This window comes from Pan troglodytes, chromosome 1, assembly GCF_028858775.2.
Source record: "Pan troglodytes isolate AG18354 chromosome 1, NHGRI_mPanTro3-v2.0_pri, whole genome shotgun sequence".
Taxonomy (NCBI): domain Eukaryota; kingdom Metazoa; phylum Chordata; class Mammalia; order Primates; family Hominidae; genus Pan; species Pan troglodytes.
Window position 1 is genome coordinate 165,430,148 of NC_072398.2, and position 21,494 is coordinate 165,451,641.

General features: G+C 38.9%; 1 protein-coding gene and 1 non-coding gene across 9 annotated transcripts in view; both read right to left on the reverse strand.

Moving 5' to 3' along the window:
* LEPR (leptin receptor) overlaps nucleotides 1-21,494 on the reverse strand; it is a 209,072-nt gene that overhangs the window by 63,345 nt on the left and 124,233 nt on the right. For 6 of the 8 annotated variants that reach the window (XM_001161937.6, XM_016920109.4, XM_009459920.5 and 3 more), the window contains 3 exons: nucleotides 7,491-7,550; nucleotides 2,284-2,613; nucleotides 652-775 (listed from right to left, as the gene is read on the reverse strand). In XM_001161937.6, the coding sequence (XP_001161937.1) occupies nucleotides 652-775; nucleotides 2,284-2,613; nucleotides 7,491-7,530 (494 nt within the window). In that variant the 5' untranslated portion in view covers nucleotides 7,531-7,550. Of the gene's footprint in view, nucleotides 1-651; nucleotides 776-2,283; nucleotides 2,614-7,490; nucleotides 7,551-8,288; nucleotides 9,732-21,494 lie in introns of those variants that run through there. The other 2 variants (XM_063800965.1, XM_063800980.1) reach the window with 1 other exon arrangement.
* On the reverse strand, nucleotides 1,435-1,538 carry LOC112207478 (small nucleolar RNA U13). The gene has a single exon (XR_002941917.1). It is a non-coding gene; the product is annotated as a small nucleolar RNA U13 (small nucleolar RNA).

Consider the following 21,494-nt stretch of genomic DNA (forward strand, 5'->3'; position numbering starts at 1 on the left):
GTTCTTGTACAGGCGCTCTTGCACCCAGAGAGAGAGTACCAGAGCTGTCAGTCTTGCTCTGACGAGGGGAGCCAGGGCATGGCTCAGCATGGCACAACATGGCACAGCATGGTTCGCGTTCATGCCCAGAGAGAGAAAGAGTTAAGCTGCTGACCCTGAAGGCAAGAGAGAGCCAGCCGTGCAGCTGTGCATAGGAGCAGCTGGCCCAAGCAGTCAAAACAGAGCAGACAGCGAGAGAAAGCTGCTGCTAAGAGAGCTGCTAATGAGAGACCTAGTTTGAGTAAGCTGCTGATAGAGAGCTGCTGAATAAAACTACATTTCACCTGCTTAAGGCCCCCAGAGTGTTCTTTCAGCTATTGCCCATCCACCCACTCCCTTCGGACCTCAGCGTGAGCTAGAACCTGAACTTGAACTGAACATTTGGTATACTCATGGACCTGACAATCGTGACCCTAAACCTGACTGTCTTGCTACCTCAATTAGCAGGAGGAGAAAAGAGGAAACCTAACAGAGCAGAATGCTATATTAAAAAATAAAACATATAATAGGAAATGTAGGGATGCAAGAGGTTTATAATCTACTTCCGTATATGAAAGCTCTTATAAAAAAAATTGTGTATTAGAAATGCCAAATTAATTATTTGGTACTTACAGAACATATAAAAGATGGACCTTATAGTTATAATTCCTGAATGGATTCTTAAATAATGACTCCACATAACAGATGAATAATTTTAAGTCTCCTTTTAGCCAGCACTGTATGTTCCAGTTTGCATCTGAATTAAAAAAAAAAAAAAAAAAAAACAACTACATGAAATCTCAAAAACCATCTGAACAACTCAGTGAAAGAGAAGAGCTAAATCCAATTTACCAGTGTTCTGATACAACTTCCATTGCCTATTCTGAGAGAAAAAGAACAAGCTTTAACTAGTGGCATGTGTTTGCCCATCACTTAGTCCCTTTGGCCCTCAGTTTCCTTTTTTCTAAAGTAATAGAATTAAATTCAATTATTGCTTCTCAAATTTTCTTTAATTTCAAACCACTTAAATAGGACAAAAGAGCTCAAAACTCACCTAGCTCAGTTCTCACTTTTCTTTTTCTTTCCTTTTTTTTTTTTTTTTTGAGATGGGGTGTCACTCTGTCACCCAGGCTGGAGTGCAATGGCATGATCATGTGATCATGGCTCACTGCAGCCTCCATCTCTCAAGCAATCTTCCCACCTCAGTCTCCTAAGTAGATGGGACTAGAGGCATGCACCACCATGCCCAGTTAATTTTTTTTTTTTTTTTTGTATTTTTAGTAGAGATGGGGTTTCATTATGTTGCCCAGGCTGGTCTCTAACTCCTGAGCTCAAGTGATCCGCCCGCCTAGGCCTCCTAAATGCTAGGATTGCAGGCAGTTAAGCCACTGTGCCCAGCCTTTTTTTTTTTTTTAACATTAGACAGGTAATGTGCCAACATCATAACAAGGTCTGAGGGAGGCACATCTCACTCATACATGTGAAAACCCAATCATCACGCTTTTAAGGGAGGAAAAGATATGCCTGTATTTTCATACTGGAGGTCTCTCTACATGGATGAGTCAATTGACTCCACTCTTCCTAGCTTTTCCAAAAGACTTGGGATAATTTTGTTGTTTATATTTCCAGATGCAGAATTTTTAACTACACTAGCTACAATCAGTATGCATTATACTTAAACAAAAAAAAAGAATTTTTTTCTTTTCTTTTTTTGTTTTTCCAACTTTTATTTTTAGTTCAGGGGTACATGTGCAGGATGTGCAGGTAGTTAAATAGGTAAACATGTACCATAGCAGTTTGCTACACAGATCATCACATCACCTAGGTGTTAAGCCCAGCATCCATTAACTATTCTTTCTGAAAAACCCATCTTTAAAACGTATATTCTTTCAGAGATATTCCTTGCCTGAAGAATTATTATTATTCATGAATATTTTAAAATTTAACCAATTCAACAATATTATCAGTCATTTGATATTTTATACATTTAACAAAAATAAGGTGTGTTTTTCTATTTCAAAGCAAATTTAGAAGACTACAAGGAATGTACTTAAAAGTAAAATAATTCCCTCATTATATTTTTATGGGATACAAGATAATTTGGAAATTATTTATTAGTTTGTTCACATAATGAATCCTAATTTTATTATCCATATAAAAATGATTATGTATGTTAAAATCATAGCCATAAGACATCTATTTCATACAGGTATCAAAGAATTAAAAAACATTGTTCAATACATTTAAAAAATAGCTAATGCTTACCTATTCGTTGAAAAACTAAAGAATTTACTGTTGAAACAAATGTCTTTCCTTCAATGTTGTCTGCACATAAGGAGCAGTTTCTATCTTGCTCACTCCGAAAGCAACAGTGGAAAGTTGTTTTGGATAAGTTAGAAAAGAGAGTACCACTTGAATTAAACTTAGGTTCAACAGCTGTCTCATAACGTCCATTCGAATTTGAAGTATTCTTTGAGAGTCCAGCAGGCAAAAGGAAGTAGTCATAGGTTGAATTTGGTGGCATGCAAGACAACTTAAATCTCCAAGGAGTAATTGGATATGACAAGTTAAATGCAGTTATCACATAAATAAATTCTGTTAGGATATTAAAAAGACACACAGAAAAAAGTAATCATTTTGACTAAGACATGAATAGAAAGTATCTGAGATTAAACCATGTAGTGCTCAATAATTATTTAACTTTCTAAGTCCTCAGTGAGTGCCTAATGAATAACTTTGTGCTTCCATTGTACAATGTGTTACATTCAAGAGGATGCATTCATTTGTAGAAATTACTCCACTTTCTGACATCTCTTTTCCTTTTGAAGACTCACACTTCATGTTTTCTCTTTAAGCTGACATTTTATATTTATGTTTTAATAAAAGGAAACAAACACTGAATATTTTATTTTTCCTTTCTAAAGCATATTATTCTAGCTTCCATTATAAATGATAAATATAATATCCAGTATAAATGATAAATAAATATCTGGATGTGCAATTATATAAACAAACATTAAAGTGCTATTTTAATATGTATTTAAGAGAGTAACACCAAAATATTAACACTGCTTTCGCTGAGCACTTTTAGAAAGAATTTGTCTTCAACATGATGATGGCTTGATGATCTCCTGAATTTTCCCATGATCCTCCAAATACAAAACATCATCATATAAGACATGCCCTTAGCACATTACACAAAAAATGATGCAAAAGAATAGACTTCTTATGGGAAATGCCCACTGCTGGTTAAATTATCACTGTTTAAATATAAAAATTAAGAACAATTATATAATCCTGTACCAAAAGATCTGCAAAAGTTAAACCTTGTTTTTTTTTTTTTGTTTTTTTTTTTTTTTTAAGATGGAGCTTTGCTCTTGGTGCTCAGGCTGGAGTGCAGTGGCATGATCTCGACTCACTGCAACCTCTGCTTCCCGGGTTCAAGCAATTCTCCTGCCTCAGCCTCCTGAGTAGCTGGGATTACAGGCACCTGCCACCACACCCGGTTAATTTTTGTACTTTTAGTAGAGACGGGGTTTTGCCATGTTGGCCAGGCTGGTCTCGAACTCCTGACCTCAGGTGATCCGCCCACCTTGGCCTCCCAAAGTGCTGTGATTACAGGCATGAGCCACTGCACCCAGCCAAACTTATTTTTAAATATTTGTTTGAAAATAAAATAATTATCCATAATTGTTTTTGCAATAAGTTACCCAAATGATGCAACAATTGTGTTGGCTTATACAGACACTAATGCAGAATACGAATTCTGAGAATCTTGTATGGATTTGTATGAAATGAGAATTTTGAAGAGTTTGGCAAATGTAATAATGTAAGGAAATAGAAGTAAACATGATGTTCATCAGTAGGTGAATGGGTAAATTGTGGTACATCCAGACAATTAAATATTATTCAGGGCTAAAAAGAAATGAGACATCAAGTCACGAAAAGATACAGAGGTTCCAGCACTCTTCCAGAACTATGCATCTAACAAAGGACTAATATCCAGAATTTAGAAGGAACTCAAACAACTCAACAAGAAAAAAACAAATAATCCCATTAAAAAGAAGGCAAAAGAAATGAAGACATTTCTCAAAAGAAGACATACAAGCAGCCAATGAACATGAAAAAAATGCCCAATATCACTAATCATTAGAAAAATGCAAATTAAAACTACAAAGAGATACCATCTTATACCAGTAAGAATGGCCATTATTAAAAAGTCAAAAAATAATAGATGTTGGTGAGGATGCAGAGAAAAGGAAATGCTTATTCACTGTTGGTGGCAATGTAAATTTGTACAACCTCTATGGAAAACAATGTGTAGATTTCTCAAAGAACTAAAAGTAGAACTATCATTCAATCCAGCAATCCCACTACTAGGTATCTACTCAAAGGAAAAGAAATCATTGTAACAAAAAGACACCTGCGGTCATATGTTTGTCACAGCACTAATCACAATAGCAAAGTCATGGAATCAACCTAAGTGTCCCTCAATGAATGACTGCATTAAAAAAAGTGGCATATTCACACACATGCACATGCGCGTGCACACACACACACACACACACACCATGGAATACTATGCAGCCATAAAAAAGAATAAAAGCATGTACTTTGCAACAACGTGGATGGAGCTAAAGGCCATTATCCTAAGTGAAATAACTCAGAAACAGAAAATCCAATACCACATGTTCTCACTTATAAGTAGTATTGTACACAAAGTTCACTATTCAGGTGATGTACATACTACGCAACATATCCATGTAACAAAACCATACTTGTAACCTCTGAATCTAAAAAAATAAAAATTTAAAGAGGAAAAAAAAGACATGGAGGAAACATAAATGCATATTACTAAGTGAAAGAAACCAGTATGAAAAGACTACATACTATGTTATTCCAACTATATGACATTATGACATTCTATAAAACGCACAACTATGGAAACAGTAAAAAGATCGGCAGTTCCCAGGAGTTAGGTAAGAAGGAGGGAGGAATAGGAAGGCCACAAAGGATGGGTAGGGCAGTGAAATTCTTCTGTATGATTCTACAGCTGCAGATAAAGGTCACTATACATACATCTGTCAACATTCATACAATATACAACACCAAGAGTGAACCATAATGTAAACTATGGACTTTGAGTGACAATGATATGTCAGTATGGGTTCATCAATTGTGACAAATGTACCACTCTGAGGGGGGATAGTTGATAATGGGGGGTTATAAATGTGTGGGGCAGGGAGTCTACGGAAAATCTCTGTACCTTCCTCTCAATTTTGCTGTGAACCTAAAACTGCTCTAAAAAATAAAGGCTTTTTAAAAATGTAAGAAAATAAAATTTTTAATCAATTCACAAATGTATTTTTTCATTACAAAAGCAATTATCAGTGAAAATATTCAAACAATACATAGGTAATGACTGTTAATAGTTTGGTTTATTATTAATTAATTATAGTTTGGTTATATTAATTTATTTCTATAGATATAAATTAATATAAATAGGTATAGATGCAAAAATTGAGGCCAAAGTGATTAATGTGACAAATGTGACTATGGCCATACTGATAACAATTAGGTATCACAACATTACCAAAAGTAAATCCATATTACAATTATGTTCCTTTGGACTTCACTCCTTCTAACATGTTTCTAAAATCAGAACACCTCAAAGAAAACAGAATAGTTTTTTGAGGGAGGAAGTTTACAAAACCAAGAATATGTAATATTACTAATTTACAGCATTATATATTCTAGGTCTACATAGAGGATTCAGTTGCTTGAAATGAATTAGCCTAAAATCCTCACAGAAGTATTTAAATGTAAAATGTAATGATGAACTTTAAAAACATAGCAACTATTGATGCAGTTAAATTAAAAGATGAGTCTATTTTATCCACATGCAACTTTGCAAATGATATTTCTTTCCCTCCAAATGAATCCTAAACTCTAAAGACGGTCTAGAATTTTCATCTGAAGGCATATCTTATCAGGTAACAATATCCCAGGAATTCTTTTGATTCACAAACTTGATCAAACCAGAAACCTTCCAGAAAGTCAATGTAAAACACTAGAGTCTAACAAAAATTAATAGAGAATTATAAAAGAGAATGAACAGTTCCCTTAAATATATCTAATAAAATTAGAGAATATAAAAAGAGAATGAGTTATTTCTCTTTGATAGTCCCTTGTGGCATAATTTTTTGGAAATCTGTAATGGTGGAGCTATCCAGGTTATTTTCTGGAAATATACAGATGGCTGCAATGAAAGAGAAGTATGTACAACAAGGAAGACCTATAGGGAAGCTTAGAAGAGCCCCTTTAGATGGGGGTAGCCAAGGAGATGCTCAGAATCAGTTGACACACAGGTAACAGCTGCCAGATAAAGTTGCCACAACATAAGTTTTGTTAAAGAAAGCTAGATAAACAATTGCCAAATCACATAAGTTTTGTTAAAGATACTCTAACTTTAATTTCAAAAACTTGGAACACAATCTAACTTAGATGATTTGGTTTAAGGAAATCAGAATGTCACCAGAATGTGGTAAGAAACACGTGAGAACAGTATGCTCAAAAGTTATTGGCAATGTATCGGCTGGGCATGGTGGCTCACGCCTGTAATCCCAGCACTTTGGGAGGCCGAGGCGGGCAGATCACGAGGTCAAGAGATTGAGACCATCTGGCCAACATGGTGAAACCCCGTCTCTACTAAAAATACAAAAATTATCTGGGCATGGTGGCACGTGCCTGTAGTCCCAGCTACTCGAGAGGCTGAGGCAGGAGAATTGCTTGAATCCAGGAGGCAGAGGTTGCAGTGGGCTGAGATCATGCCACTGCACTCCAGTCTGGCGGCAGAGCAAGACTGCGTCTCAAAAAAAAAAAAAAAAAAAAAAAAAGAATTAATCTACAGAAATATTTTTCCAAATATACAAAGACACATGACGTTCCAATGCAGTATTATTTGTTACAGAAAAAGAAATGTCTATCAATCAGGAATTGGTCAAATAGACTAATAATTTTATATATATTCATACAGTGCATTGTCATGCAACCATTAAACTAATAAGTATCCCAGTAAATACTGATAAAGATAAAAAGCCATCATGATAAATTGGAAACCTGTTAAATGGAAAAATAAACATCCAGAACAACATGTACAGACCAGTGCTATTTTTGCAGCTATAGATATGAGTGTGTCTGTGTATGTGTGTGTGTGAGTCTGTGTGTGTGTGTGAGAGAGAGAGAATTCTGGAAGGATACACCATCAGGTTGTCTTTAGGAGGTTGGGAAGGGTTTTCGTTTTCACACTTATACACCTATACTATGGTTTGCATTTTTAATCATAAGCATGTATGAGAATTCCTAACTAGAAATAGGAAATTCTGTTAGCTAATAAATAAAACAGCATCTCTAAAGGCAAAATCTCTACCATGTTTAAGGGCATTAAAACAGGAAATGAGCAAATAACTTACCCCAATGTAACAAAACCACACAGAATTTTTGACAAATCATCTTACTTCAGAGAAGTACACCTGGAAAAGGTAAATCTAAAATCAGAACACACACAAAAACAAAAACACATATATATAAGTTGTCTGTGGAAAACATAAAAGGAAAGGGATTATAGATAAGTCTCTAAATTTACATGTGATACTCTAGATCAATATCTGAGAAATATCTCACATAAAATTAGGCTATAGATTTATTCCTTTACGCATCCTATCTTACATCATTAAAAATACAAGTCGAAAAAATTTAAACTGAATGTTCCTTTATGCCATAACAAACCAGGACAGGTATCACGGGTAAGACTGAAATTTTAACTAAATGCAAGTGCTCACAATGTTGATTAAATATGTAACAGCTAATTTAACATCATTAATATCACCATCTTCAATTTTTTTCATGCTCAGGTCTTAAAATTTCCCTGTTTTTTGAAGTCTTTATCTTTACTATGATATTGTAAAGCCAAATAATTATTGCATAGGTAACAACTGCCTATTTATTTCCAATAAAGAGGAGAAATTTTACCAGTAGACCTTTGGAAACCTATTGTTTATTTGCAGATGAGGTAATATTGGAGAGTTAGAATAATTAAAAGTCTGGTGGCTTAATATACCCAAATGAAGTCTGACTTCAGAGACAAGATTTCCTATGAGTTCTACTCAAGTTGGAGTATCACAAATATGATTATTTGTACTACTATGTCATAAATCCAAATAGTAGTATAATTTTAATATATTTGGCTTGGACTTTGGATGAAAACCTACCTGAATTAGGCGTCAGGAGTGTTGGGTGCCAGGCTAAGCTCTTCTGGTAATCAGCTGTGGGACTTGGGTTTTCAACACTCTAGACCTCAGGTTCCTCATCTACAAACCAGACTGTTAGATGGTCTCTACAATCCCTTTCAGAGCTGCCTATTATTCTGAGATATGTAATTTAAAATGGAAACCACACTTTACCACAAAGAATAGTGTAAAACATTAAGTGAGAAACATGTCTCATGACTCATATCTGAGAATTGGCACCATATGATAAGTGAGAATTGGCACCATATGATACGTAAATGGAAAAAAGTGTTTGTTTATTTTACAACTTACTATCAGGAAGAAAATAAATGAGTACAAACAGTGGGTAGTCCAGTAAATTTGTTTTTCACACTACAAGTTTGTCATCAGAATTTTTGTTCTTTATACACTGATATCACAATGGTTCTTTAGGATTTCTAGAAATCAGTACACTGTTTGGAACCCTCATTATTTAATTATATTAAATGAGTACAAATTCCTCCCTGCTTTTTATGCTACCTGTTCTTGATATAAGATGTTCTCATAAAATAAACTCAAGGGCAAGTTTTATAGTCAAGATGTGTCACAGATACAACATATCACTGGATTGCTTTGATGAAACTTACTAGCGACTAGTAATTCAGTTCAACAAATGATTTGGCTCGTTTTTAACTCACCTGGTCTCCTCAGTTAAGTGATCAAATAGATCAGCAGTTTTCCTTACATAAAACAACCACTTCTTTATTTAATGTTCCATGCAAAACACAAACTACTCTGATGGTTTGGATTCTTGGAATCAGGTTTCATTCTTAAATAACAGAGAAACAATCACAAGTGTAAAAAGGACATAGACACAACCTTGAAGAGAGAGTGAAAGGTGGTATCTGACATAGATTCAATGAGAGAAACATATGCACCCTAAACTGTACAAAAAGGAATATAAAGAAGTTTTTTAAAACACAAATAATACAGAAAAAGAGGCTGGGTGCAGTGGCTCACACCTGCAATCCCAGCACTTTGGGAGGCCAAGGCGGGTGGATCACTTGAGGTCGGGAGTTCAAGACCAGCCTGGCCAACATAGTGAAACACTGTCTCTACTAAAAATACAAAAAGTAGCTGAGTGTGGTGACGTGTTCCTGTAATCCCAGCTACTTGGGAGGCTGAAGCAAGAGAATCGCTTGAACCGGGAGGTGAAGGTTGCAGTGAGCTGAGATCACACCACTGCACTCCAGCCTGGATGACAAAGTGAGACTCTGTCTAAATAAAAGACAGAAAAAGTGACAGAAATTTTTTAAATTGGTGAAAAAAGAATGAAGCAAAGGGAAAATTAAAGATAGGATGACCAAAATAAGCCTAATACACCAAACACCATTAATATGAAGACACTTCCTAAGGATGAACCATTAATTTGTTCTAACTTTTCTTATGGTTGTATTGTTCAATTATAAATTCTGAGTAGTTAAAATGAAATGAACAGTTTAGGAGAAGAGTACAAATAATCCTAACATTAAGAACAGTACAAAATTTTTATTGATTAATTTTATAAAATAACAGCTAACATCCTCATGAACATCCTAATAATACCAGAGTTTCAAAGCAATTTCAAAATTTAATAATTTGTCACCCTCTCCACTACCAATACCCTGTTCTATGCCACAATTATCTCTTCCCAGAACTATCAGAAGAGGCTCTCTACTTCTGTCCTTGCTCCCCAATTCAGTCAGTTATCAACATAGCAGTTAAAGTGATCTTCTTCACACAGATCAGATCATGTCTCTCTAACACAGTAGTCACAGTGATCTTATTAACACATTGACCAGATCATGTCTCTCTTTCTCAAAGCACTACAGCCCTCTCCTGTCACTTGTAGTAACAGTCCAAGTCCTGAGCAGGACTACAAGGTCCCAGATCCCACTCATCATCCACTGCTCTCCCCACCACTCAACTCACCTTCTTAAGGAGCCTGCCCTGGCCATCCCATCTGAAATTTTAGCACCTCCCCCATGCCAACATGCACAAAAGCAACCTTCAAAGAGGCATTCTCCTATCATCCAGATACAGCTGTTTGAGAATCTGGCATAATAGCAAGAAGGATTTCAAAATGGTGATTCTTAGCCATTTTTTGGAACATGGACCTCACTGAGAATTTGGTGAAAGAAGTGTATCAACGCCATGAGGAAGCACATACAACTAAAATTAGGGCTATAATTTCAAGGGGTTAACAATCCCTTGAAATTTCTCCAGGATTAAGAATTCCTGATATAGATAAATAAATGTAATAATGCACATTCCACAAGTAGAGCTGCATGAACTGAGCCAGTCACAGACATCACACTATGAAGAGTTGAGATAATACTGCCTAACATTCCCCTGGAATGCAGTTTTCTTCATTCATTTGGGCTGCTATAACAAAATACCACAAACTCAGTGGCTTATAAACAAAGGAAATGTATTGCTCACAATTCTGGAGGCTGGAAAGTCCAAGATCAACATGCCAGCAGATTCAATCTCTGGTGAAGGACTACTTCTCATAGATGGTGCCTTCTTGCCATGTCTTCACATGGCAGAAGGGGTGAACAAGCTCCGCTGCAGCCTCTTTTATAAGGGCACTAATCCCATTCATGAGGGCTCCACCCTCATGACCTAATAACCTCCTAAAGGCCCCACCTCTTAATGCTATTGCATTGGTAATTAGGTTTCAACATATGAATTCTGTGGTGGCACAAACATTCAGACCACAGTAGTAGTTATTCTCTGTTGACAGTTAAAAGGAGGAATATGCCTTAGCAATCATTCAAAAAGACGGTAGGGTTGACATCCTCACATGACATGGAAACATGCCAAAAAGACTACCCTCTATCCCAATCACCATTGACAATACTTAGAACTGGGCTAGGGTAAGGAAAGGGCTTAATCAATTCTCATTAGAAAAACATTGTGGCTCTACTCTCACAACAAAAATGAATGTTGCAAAAGTTCTCTAACTATCATGGCAGAAACAAGTATAGCTTGAAAACATTTTTCAAAGAAAAATAAGCAAATTCCCATCATTGCCATAATAAATTATCATAAGGTAATTATAATTACAGATTTGAGCAGTGTAGGCCGCTGTGCCCACTTCCAAAGTAAACTAATTGAAAAATGTACACTAATATGACTGGTCTTACAGACCAGATACAAGTATAAGATGTCTATTAAAAATAACAGTTTAATAATATGTGCTCCATAACCCTACTTTTCAGAAATATTAACAGGGAAGTCTACTGTGGCCATTCTTAGAATTCAATTATTCACCACAGCTCTTTCAAGTCACCGCACCACATGACTCTTTCCTCTGAATCAGATTCTGCAGGAGAACCATTCATCCAGGTGATACGTGGGTCTCAAACTGATTGCTGAAGTTAACAAATTATTTCTATACAAATAGCACATTTTTTTTTGCTGTGCATTCTGTTAGTCAGCTTCTTATGTGAGAACATGCTACTGCTGTGCTCAATAAAATAAATTTAGCAAGAAGAACACAAAAAAAGAACAGGCGGGGGTGGCTGGCAAGATGGCCGAATAGGAACAGCTCTGGTCTGTAGCTCCCAGGGAGATCAACGCAGGAGGCAGGTGATTTCTGCATTTCCAACTGAGGTACCCGGCTCATCTCATTCCTACTGGTTAGACAGTGGGTGCAGCTCCCGGAGGGTGAGCTGAAGCAGGATGGGGCGTTGGCTCATCCAGGAAGTGCAAGGGATCAAGAAACTCCCTACCCTAGCCAAGGGAAGCCATGAAGGACTGTGCCGTGAGGGACAGTGCACTCTGGCCCAGATATTATGCTTTTCCCATGGCCTTCCCAACCCACAGACCAGGAGATTCCCTCGGGTGCCTACACCACCAGGGCCCTGGGTTTCAAGCACAAAAGTGGGCAGCCATTTGGGCAGACACCAAACTAGTTGCAGGAGTTTTTTTTTTCATACCCCAGCAGTGCCTGGAATGCCAGCAAGACAGACAGAACCGTTCACTTCCCTGGAAAGGCTGAAGCCAGGGAGTCAAATGGTCTAGCTCAGCGGATACCACCCCCATGGAGCCCAGCAAGCTAAGATCCACTGGCTTGAAATTCTCCCTGCCAGCACAGCAGAAATCGACCTGGGACACTCAAGCTTGGTGGGGGGAGGAATGTCCATCATTACTGAGGCTTGAATAGGCAGTTTTCCCCTCACAGTGTAAACAAGGTCTCTGGGAAGTCTGAACTGGGTGGAGCCCACTGCTGCACACAAAGCCTCTGTAGCCAGACTGCCTCTCTAGATTCCTCCTCTCTGGGCAGGGCATCTCTGAAAGAAAGGCAGCAGCCCCAGTCAGGGGCTTATAGATAAAACTCCCATCTCCTTGGGACACAGCATTCTCCCTGGGGGAAGAATGTGGCTGTGGACACAGCTTCAGCAGACTTAAACATTCCTGCCTGATGGCTCTGAAGAGAGCAGTGGATCCCCCAGCACAGCGCTTCAGCTTTACTAAAGGACAGACTGCCTCCTCAAATGGGTTCCTAACCACCTGCCTCTTGACTGAGAGACACCTCCCAGCAGGGGTCAACAGACACTTCATACAGGAGAGCTCCAGCTGGCATCTGGTGGGTACCCCTCTGGGACGAAGCTGCCAGAGAAAGGAACAGGCAGGAATCTTTGCTGGCCTGCAGCCTCCGCTGGTGATACCCAGGCAAACAGGGTCTGGAGTGAACCTCAAGCAAACTCCATCAGACCTGCAGCAGAAGGGCCTGACTGGTAGAAGGAAAACTAACAAACAGAAAGGAATAGCATCAACATCAGCAAAAAGGATTCCACAGAAAAACCCCATTCAAAGGTCACCAACATCAAAGACCAAAGGTAGATAAATCCATGAAGATGAGGAAAAACCAGCACAAAGACGCTTAAAATTCCAAAAACCAGAATGCCGCTTCTCATTTAAAGGATCACAACTCCTCACCAGGAAGGGAACAGAATGAGTTTGATGAATTGACAGAAGTAGGCTTCAGAAGGTGGGTAATAACAAACTCCTCTGAGCTAAAGAAGCATGTTCTAACCCAATGCAAGGAAGCTAAGAATGTTGAAAAAAGGTTAGAGGAATTGCGAACTAGAAAAACCAGTATATAGAACATAAATGACCTGATGGAGCTGAAAAACACAGCATGAGAACTTTGTAAAGCATACGCAGGTATCAATAGCCAAATTGAACAAGCGGAAGAAAGGATGTCAGAGATTGAAGATCAACTTAATGAAATAAAGCATGAAGACAAGATTTTAAAAAAAGAATGCAAAGAAATGAACTAAGCCTCCAAGAAATATGGGACTATGTGAAAAGACCAAACCTATGTTTGATTGGTGTACCTGAAAGTGATGGGGAGAACAGAACCAAGTTGGAAAACACTCTGCAGGATATTATCCAGGAGAACTTCCCCAACCTAGTAAGACAGGCCAACATTCAAATTCAAGAAATACGAGAACACCACAAAGATACTCCTCGAGAAGAGCAACCTGAAGACATATAATCATCAAATTCACCAAGGTTTAAATGAAGGAAAAAACGTCAAGGGCAGCCAGAGAGAAAGGTCAAGTTACCCACAAAGGGAAGCCCATCAGACTAACAGTGGATATGTCTGCAGAAACTCTACAAGCCAGAAGAGAGTGGGGACCAATATTCAACATTCTTAAAGAAAAGAACTTTCAACCCGGGATTTCATATCCAGCCAAACTAAGCTTCATAAGTGAAGGAGAAATAAAATCCTTTACAGACAAGCAAATGCTGAGAGATTCTGTCACCACCAGGCCTGCCTTAAAAGAGCTCCTGAAGGAAGCACTAAACATGGAAAGGAAAAACCAGTACCAGCCACTGTAAAAACATAGCAAATAGTAAAGACCATCAACACTATGAAGAAACTGCATCAACTAATGGGCAAAACAACCAGCTAGCATCATAATGACAGGATCAAATTCACACATAACAATATTAACTTTAAATGTAAATGGGCTAAATGCCCCAATTAAAAGACACAGACTGCCAAATTGGAAAAACAGTCACGACCCATCAGTGTGCTGTATTCAGGAGACCAGTCTCACATGCCTTTGCATGTGAGACACATAGGCTCAAAATAAAGGGATGGAGGAATATTTATCAAGCAAATGGAAAGCAAAAAAAAAAAAAAAAAGCAGGGGTTGCAATCCTAGTCTCCGATAAAACAGACTTTAAACCAACAACGATCAAAAAAGACAAAGAAGAGCATGACATAATGGTAAAGGGATCAATGCAACAAGAAGAGCTAACTATCCTAAATATATGCACACAATACAGGAGCACCCAGACTCATAAAGCAAGTTCTTAAAGACCTACAAAGAGACTTAAACTGCCACATGATAATAGTGGGAAACTTTAGCACCCCACTGTCAATATTAGACAGATCAACAAGAAAGAAAATTAACGAGGATATTCAGGACTTGAACTCAGCTCTGGACCAAGAAGACCTAATAGGCATCTACAGAACTCTCCACCCCAAATCAACAGAATATACATTCTTCTCAGCACCACATCGTGCTTATTCTAAAATTGACCACATAATTGGAAGTAAAACACTCCTCAGCAAATGCAAAAGAACAGAAATCATAACAAACTGTCTCTCAGACCACAGTGTAATCAAATTATAACTGAGGATTAAGAAACTCACTCAGAACTGCACAACTACATGGAAACTGAACAACCTGCTCCTGAATGACTACTGGGTAAATAATGAAATTAATGCAGAAATAAAGATGTTCTTTGAAACCAGTGAGAACAAAGACACAACGTACCAGAATCTCTGGGACATATATAAAGCGGTGTTTAGAGGGAAATTTATAGCACTAAATGCCCACAAGAGAAAGCAGGAAAGATCTAAAATCGACACCCTATCATCACAATTAAAAGAACTAGAGAAGCAAGAGCAGACAAATTCAAAAGCTAGCAGAAGACAAGAAATAACTAAAATCAGGGCAGAACTGAAGGAGATAGAGACACGAAAAACCCTTCAAAAACTCAGTGAATCCAGGAGCTGGATTTTTGAAAAGATCAACAAAATAGACCACTAGCCAGACTAATAAAGAAGAAAAGAGAGAAGAATCAAATAGACACAATAAAAAATGATAAAGGGTATATCACCACTGATACCACAGAAATACAAACTACCACCAGAAAATACTATAAACACCTCTATGCAAATAAACTAGAAAATCTAGAAGAAATGGATAAATTCCCACACCCATACACCTCCCAAGACTAGGAAGAAGTCAAATCCCTGAATAGACCAAAAACAGGGTCTGAAATTGAGCCAGTAATTAATAGCCTACCAACCAAAAAAGGCCCAGGACCAGACAGATTCACAGCCGAATTCTACCAGAGGTACAAAGAGGAGCTGGTACCATTCCTTCTGAAATTATTCTAAACAACAGAAAAAGAGGGATTCCTCCATAACTCGTTTATGAGGCCCGCATCATCCTGATACTAAAACCTGGCATAGACAAAACAAAAAAAGAAAATTTCAGGCCAATATCCCTGATGAACATTGGTGCAAAGATCCTCAATAAAATACTGGCAAAAAGAATCCAGCAGCACATCAAAAAGCTCATCCACCACGATGAAGTCGGCTTCATCTCTAGGATGCAAGGCTGCTTCAACATACACAAATCAATAAACATAATCTATCACATAAACAGAACCAATGACAAAAACCACATGATGGGGGGAGGAGCCAAGGTGGCCGAATAGGAACAGCTCTGGTCTACAGCTCCCAGTGTGAGCCACGCAGAAGACGGTGATTTCTGCATTTCCATCTGAGGTACCGGGTTCATCTCACTAGGGAGTGCCAGACAGCGGGTGCAGGACAGTGGGTGCAGCGCGCTGTGCGCGAGCCAAAGCAGGGCAAGGCATTGCCTCACTCAGGAAGCGCAAGGGGTCAGGGAGTTCCCTTTCCTGGTCAAGGAAAGAGGTGACAGACGGCACCTGGAAAATCGGGTCACTCCCACCTGAATACTGAGCTTTTCCGACAGGCTTAGGAAAGGGCGCACCAGGAGAATTATAGCCCGCACCTGGCTCGGAGGGTCCTACGCCCACGGAGTCTCGCTGATTGCTAGCACAGCAGTCTGAGATCAAACTTCAAGGCGGCAGCGAGGCTGGGGGAGGGGCACCCGCCATGGCCCAGGCTCGCTTAGGTAAACAAAGCAGCCAGGAAGCTCGAACTGGGTGGAGCCCACCACAGCTCAAGGAGGCCTGCCTGCCTCTGTAGGCTCCACCTCTGGGGGCAGGGCACAGACAAACAAAAAGACAGCAGTAACCTCTACAGACTTAAATGTTCCTGTCTGACAGCTTTGAAGAGAGCAGTGGTTCTCCCAGCACACAGCTGGAGACCTGAGAACGGGCAGACTGCCTCCTCAAGTGGGTCCTTGACCCCTGACCCCCGAGCAGCCTAACTGGGAGGCACCCTCAAGTAGGGGCAGACTGACACCTCCCACGGCCGGGTACTCCTCTGAGACAAAACTTCCAGAGGAAGGATCAGACAGCAGCATTCACGGTTCACGAAAATCCGTGGTTCTGCAGACACTGCTGCTGATACCCAGGCAAACAGGGTCTGGAGTGGACCTCTAGCAAACTCCAACAGACCTGCAGCTGAGGGTCCTCTCTGTTAGAAGGAAAACTAACAAACAGAAAGGACATCCACACCAAAAACCAATCTGTACATCACCATCAGCAAAGACCAAAAGTAGATAAAACCACAAAGATGGGGAAAAAACAGAGCAGAAAAACTGGAAACTCTAAAAAGCAGAGCGCCTCTCCTCCTCCAAAGGAACACAGTTCCTCACCAGCAACAGAACAAAGCTGGATGGAGAATGACTTTCACGAGGTGAGAGAAGAAAGCTTCAGATGATCAAACTACTCCGAGCTACAGGAGGAAATTCAAACCAAAGGCAAAGAAGTTGAAAACTTTGAAAAAAATTTAGATGAATGTATAACTAGAATAACCAATACAGAGAAGTGCTTAAAGGAGCTGATAGAGCTGAAAGCCAAGGCTCAAGAACTACGTGAAGAATGCAGAAGCCTCAGGAGCCAATGCGATCAACTGGAAGAAAGGGTATCAGTGATGGAAGATGAAATGAATGAAATGAAGTGAGAAGGGAAGTTTAGAGAAAAAAGAATAAAAAGAAACGAACAAAGCCTCCAAGAAATCTGGGACTATGTGAAAAGACCAAATCTGCGTCTGATTGGTGTACCTGAAAGTGACGGGGAGAATGGAACCAAGTTGGAAAACACTCTGCAGGATATTATCCAGGAGAACTTCCCCAATCTAGCAAGGCAGGCCAACATTCAGATTCAGGAAATACAGAGAACGCCACAAAGATACTCCTCGATAAGAGCAACTCCAAGACACATAATTGTCAGATTCACCAAAGTTGAAATGAAGGAAAAAATGTTAAGGGCAGCCAGAGAGAAAGGTCGGGTTACCCACAAAGGGAAGCCCATCAGACTAACAGCGGATCTCACGGCAGAAACTCTACAAGCCAGAAGAGAGTGGGGACCAATATTCAACATTCTTAAAGAAAAGAATTTTCAACCCAGAATTTCATATCCAGCCAAACTAAGCTTCATAAGTGAAGGAGAAATAAAATACTTTACAGACAAGCAAATGCTGAGAGATTTTGTCACCACCAGGCCTGCCCTGAAAGATCTCCTGAAGGAAGCACTAAACATGGAAAGGAACAACTGGTACCAGCCACTGCAAAATCATGCCAAATTGTAAAGACCTTCGAGGCTAGGAAGAAACTGCATCAACTAATGAACAAAATAACCAGCTAACATCATAATGACAGGACCAAATTCACACATAACGATATTAACTTTAAATGTAAATGGACTAAATGCTCCAATTAAAAGACACAGACTGGAAAATTGGATAAAGAGTCAAGACCCATCAGTGTGCTGTATTCAGGAAACCCATCTCACATGCAGAGACACACATAGGCTCAAAATAAAAGGATGGAGGAAGATCTACCAAGCAAATGGAAAACAAAAAAAGACCAGGGTTGCAATCCTAGTCTCTGATAAAACAGACTTTAAACCAACAAAGATCAAAAGAGACAAAGAAGGCCATTACATAATGGTAAAGGGATCATCCAACAAGAAGAGCTAACTATCCTAAATATTCACCCAATACAGGAGCACCCAATACAGGAGCACCCAATACAGGAGCACCCAATACAGGAGCACCCAGATTCATAAAGCAAGTCCTGAGTGACCTACAAAGAGACTTAGACTCCCACACAAAAATAATAGGAGACTTTAACACCCCACTGTCAACATTAGACAGATCAACGACACAGAAAGTTAACAAGGATACCCAGGAATTGAACTCACCTCTGCACCAAGCGGACCTAATAGACATCTACAGAACTTTCCACCCCAAATCAACAGAATATACATTTTTTTCAGCACCACACCACACCTATTCCAAAATTGACCACATGGTTGGAAGTAAAGCTCTCCTCAGCAAATGTAAAAGAACAGAAATTATAACAAACTGTCTCTCAGACCACAGTGCAGTCAAACTAGAACTGAGGATTCAGAAACTCTCTCAAAACCGCTCAACTACATGGTAACTGAACAACCTGCTCCTGAATGACTACTGGGTACATAACGAAATGAAGGCAGAAATAAAGATGTTCTTTGAAACCAACGAGAACAAAGACACAACATACCAGAATCTCTGGGACACATTCAAAGCAGTGTGTAGAGGGAAATTTATAGCACTAAATGCCCACAGGAGAAAGCAGGAAAGATCCAAAATTGACACCCTAACATCACAATTAAAAGAACTAGAAAAGCAAGAGCAAACACATTCAAAAGCTAGCAGAAGGCAAGAAATATGTAAAATCAGAGCAGAACTGAAGGAAATGGAGACAAAAAAAACCCTTCAAAAAATTAATGAATCCAGGAGCTGGTTTTTTGAAAGGATCAACAAAATTGATAGACCACTAGCAAGACTAATAAAGAAAAAAAGAGAGAAGAATCAAATAGATGCAATAAAAATTGATAAAGGGGATATCACCACCGATCTCACAGAAATACAAACTACCATCAGAGAATACTACAAACACCTCTACGCAAATAAACTAGAAAATTTAGAAGAAATGGATAAATTCCTCGACACATACACTCTCCCAAGACTAAATCAGGAAGAAGTTGAATCTCTGAATAGACCAATAACAGGATCTGAAATTGTGGCAATAATCAATAGCTTACCAACCAAAAAGAGTCCAGGACCAGATGGATTCACAGCCGAATTCTACCAGAGGTACAAGGAGGAACTGGTACCATTCCTTCTGAAACTACTCCAATCAATAGAAAAAGAGGGAATCCTCCCTAACACATTTTATGAGGCCAGCATCATCCTGATACCAAAGCCAGGCAGAGACACAACCAAAAAAGAGAATTTTAGACCAATATCCTTGATGAACATTGATGCAAAAATCCTCAATAAAATACTGGCAAACCGAATCCAGCAGCACATCAAAAAGCTTATCCACCATGATCAAGTGGGCTTCATCCCTGGAATGCAAGGCTGGTTCAATATACACAAATCAATAAATGTAATCCAGCATATAAACAGAACCAAAGACAAAAACCACATGATTATCTCAATAGATGCAGAAAAGGCCTTTGACAAAATTCAACAACCCTTCATGCTAAAAACTCTCAATAAATTAGGTATTCATGGGACATATCTCAAAATAATGAGCTATCTATGACAAATCCACAGCCAATATCATACTGAATGGGCACAAACTGGAAGCATTCCCTTTGAAAACTGGCACAAGACAGGGATGCCCTCTCTCACCACTCCTATTCAACATAGTGTTGGAAGTTCTGGCCAGGACAATTAGGCAGGAGAAGGAAATAAAGGGTATTCAATTAGGAAAAGAGGAAGTCAAATTGTCCCTGTTTGCAGATGACATGATTGTTTATCTAGAAAACCCCATTGTCTCAGCCCAAAATCTCCTTAAGCTGATAAGCAACTTCAGCAAAGTCTCAGGATACAAAATCAATGTACAAAAATCGCAAGCATTCTTATACACCAATAACAGACAAACAGAGAGCCAAATCATGAGTGAACTCCCATTCAAAATTGCTTCAAAGAGAATAAAATACTTAGGAATCCAGCTTACAAGGGATGTGAAGGACCTCTTCAAGGAGAACTACAAACCACTGCTCAAGGAAATAAAAGAGGATACAAATGAATGGAAGAACATTCCATGCTCATGGGTAGGAAGAATCAATATCGTGAAAATGGCCATACTGCCCAAGGTAATTTATAGATTCAATGCCATCCGCATCAAGCTGCCAATGACTTTCTTCACAGAATTGGAAAAAACTACTTTAAAGTTCATATGGAACCAAAAAAGAGCCCGCATCGCCAAGTCAATCCTAAGCCAAAAGAACAAAGCTGGAGGCATCACTCTACCTGACTTCAAACTATACTACAAGGCTACAGTAACCAAAACAGCACGGTACTGGTACCAAAACAGAGATATAGATCAATGGAACAGAACAGAGCCCTCAGAAATAACACTGCATATCTACAACTATCTGATCTTTGACAAACCTGAGAAAAACAAGCAATGGGGAAAGGATTCCCTATTTAATAAATGGTGCTGGGAAAACTGGCTAGCCATATGTAGAAAGCTGAAACTGGATCCCTTCCTTACATCTTATACAAAAATTAATTCAAGATGGATTAAAGACTTAAACGTTAGACCTAAAACCATAAAAACCCTAGAAGAAAACCTAGGCATTACCATTCGGGACATAGGCATGGGCAAGGACTTCATGTCTAAAACACCAAAAGCAATGGCAACAAAAGCCAAAATTGACAAATGGGATCTAATTAAACTAAAGAGCTTCTGCACAGCAAAAGAAACTACCATCAGAGTGAACAGGCAACCTACAAAATGGGAGAAAATTTTCACAACCTACTCATCTGACAAAGGGCTAATATCCAGAATCTACAATGAACTCAAACTAATTTACAAGAAAAAGACAAACAACCACATCAAAAAGTGGGCAAAGGATATGAACAGACACTTCTCAAAAGAAGACATTTATGTAGCCAAAAGACACATGAAAAAATGCTCA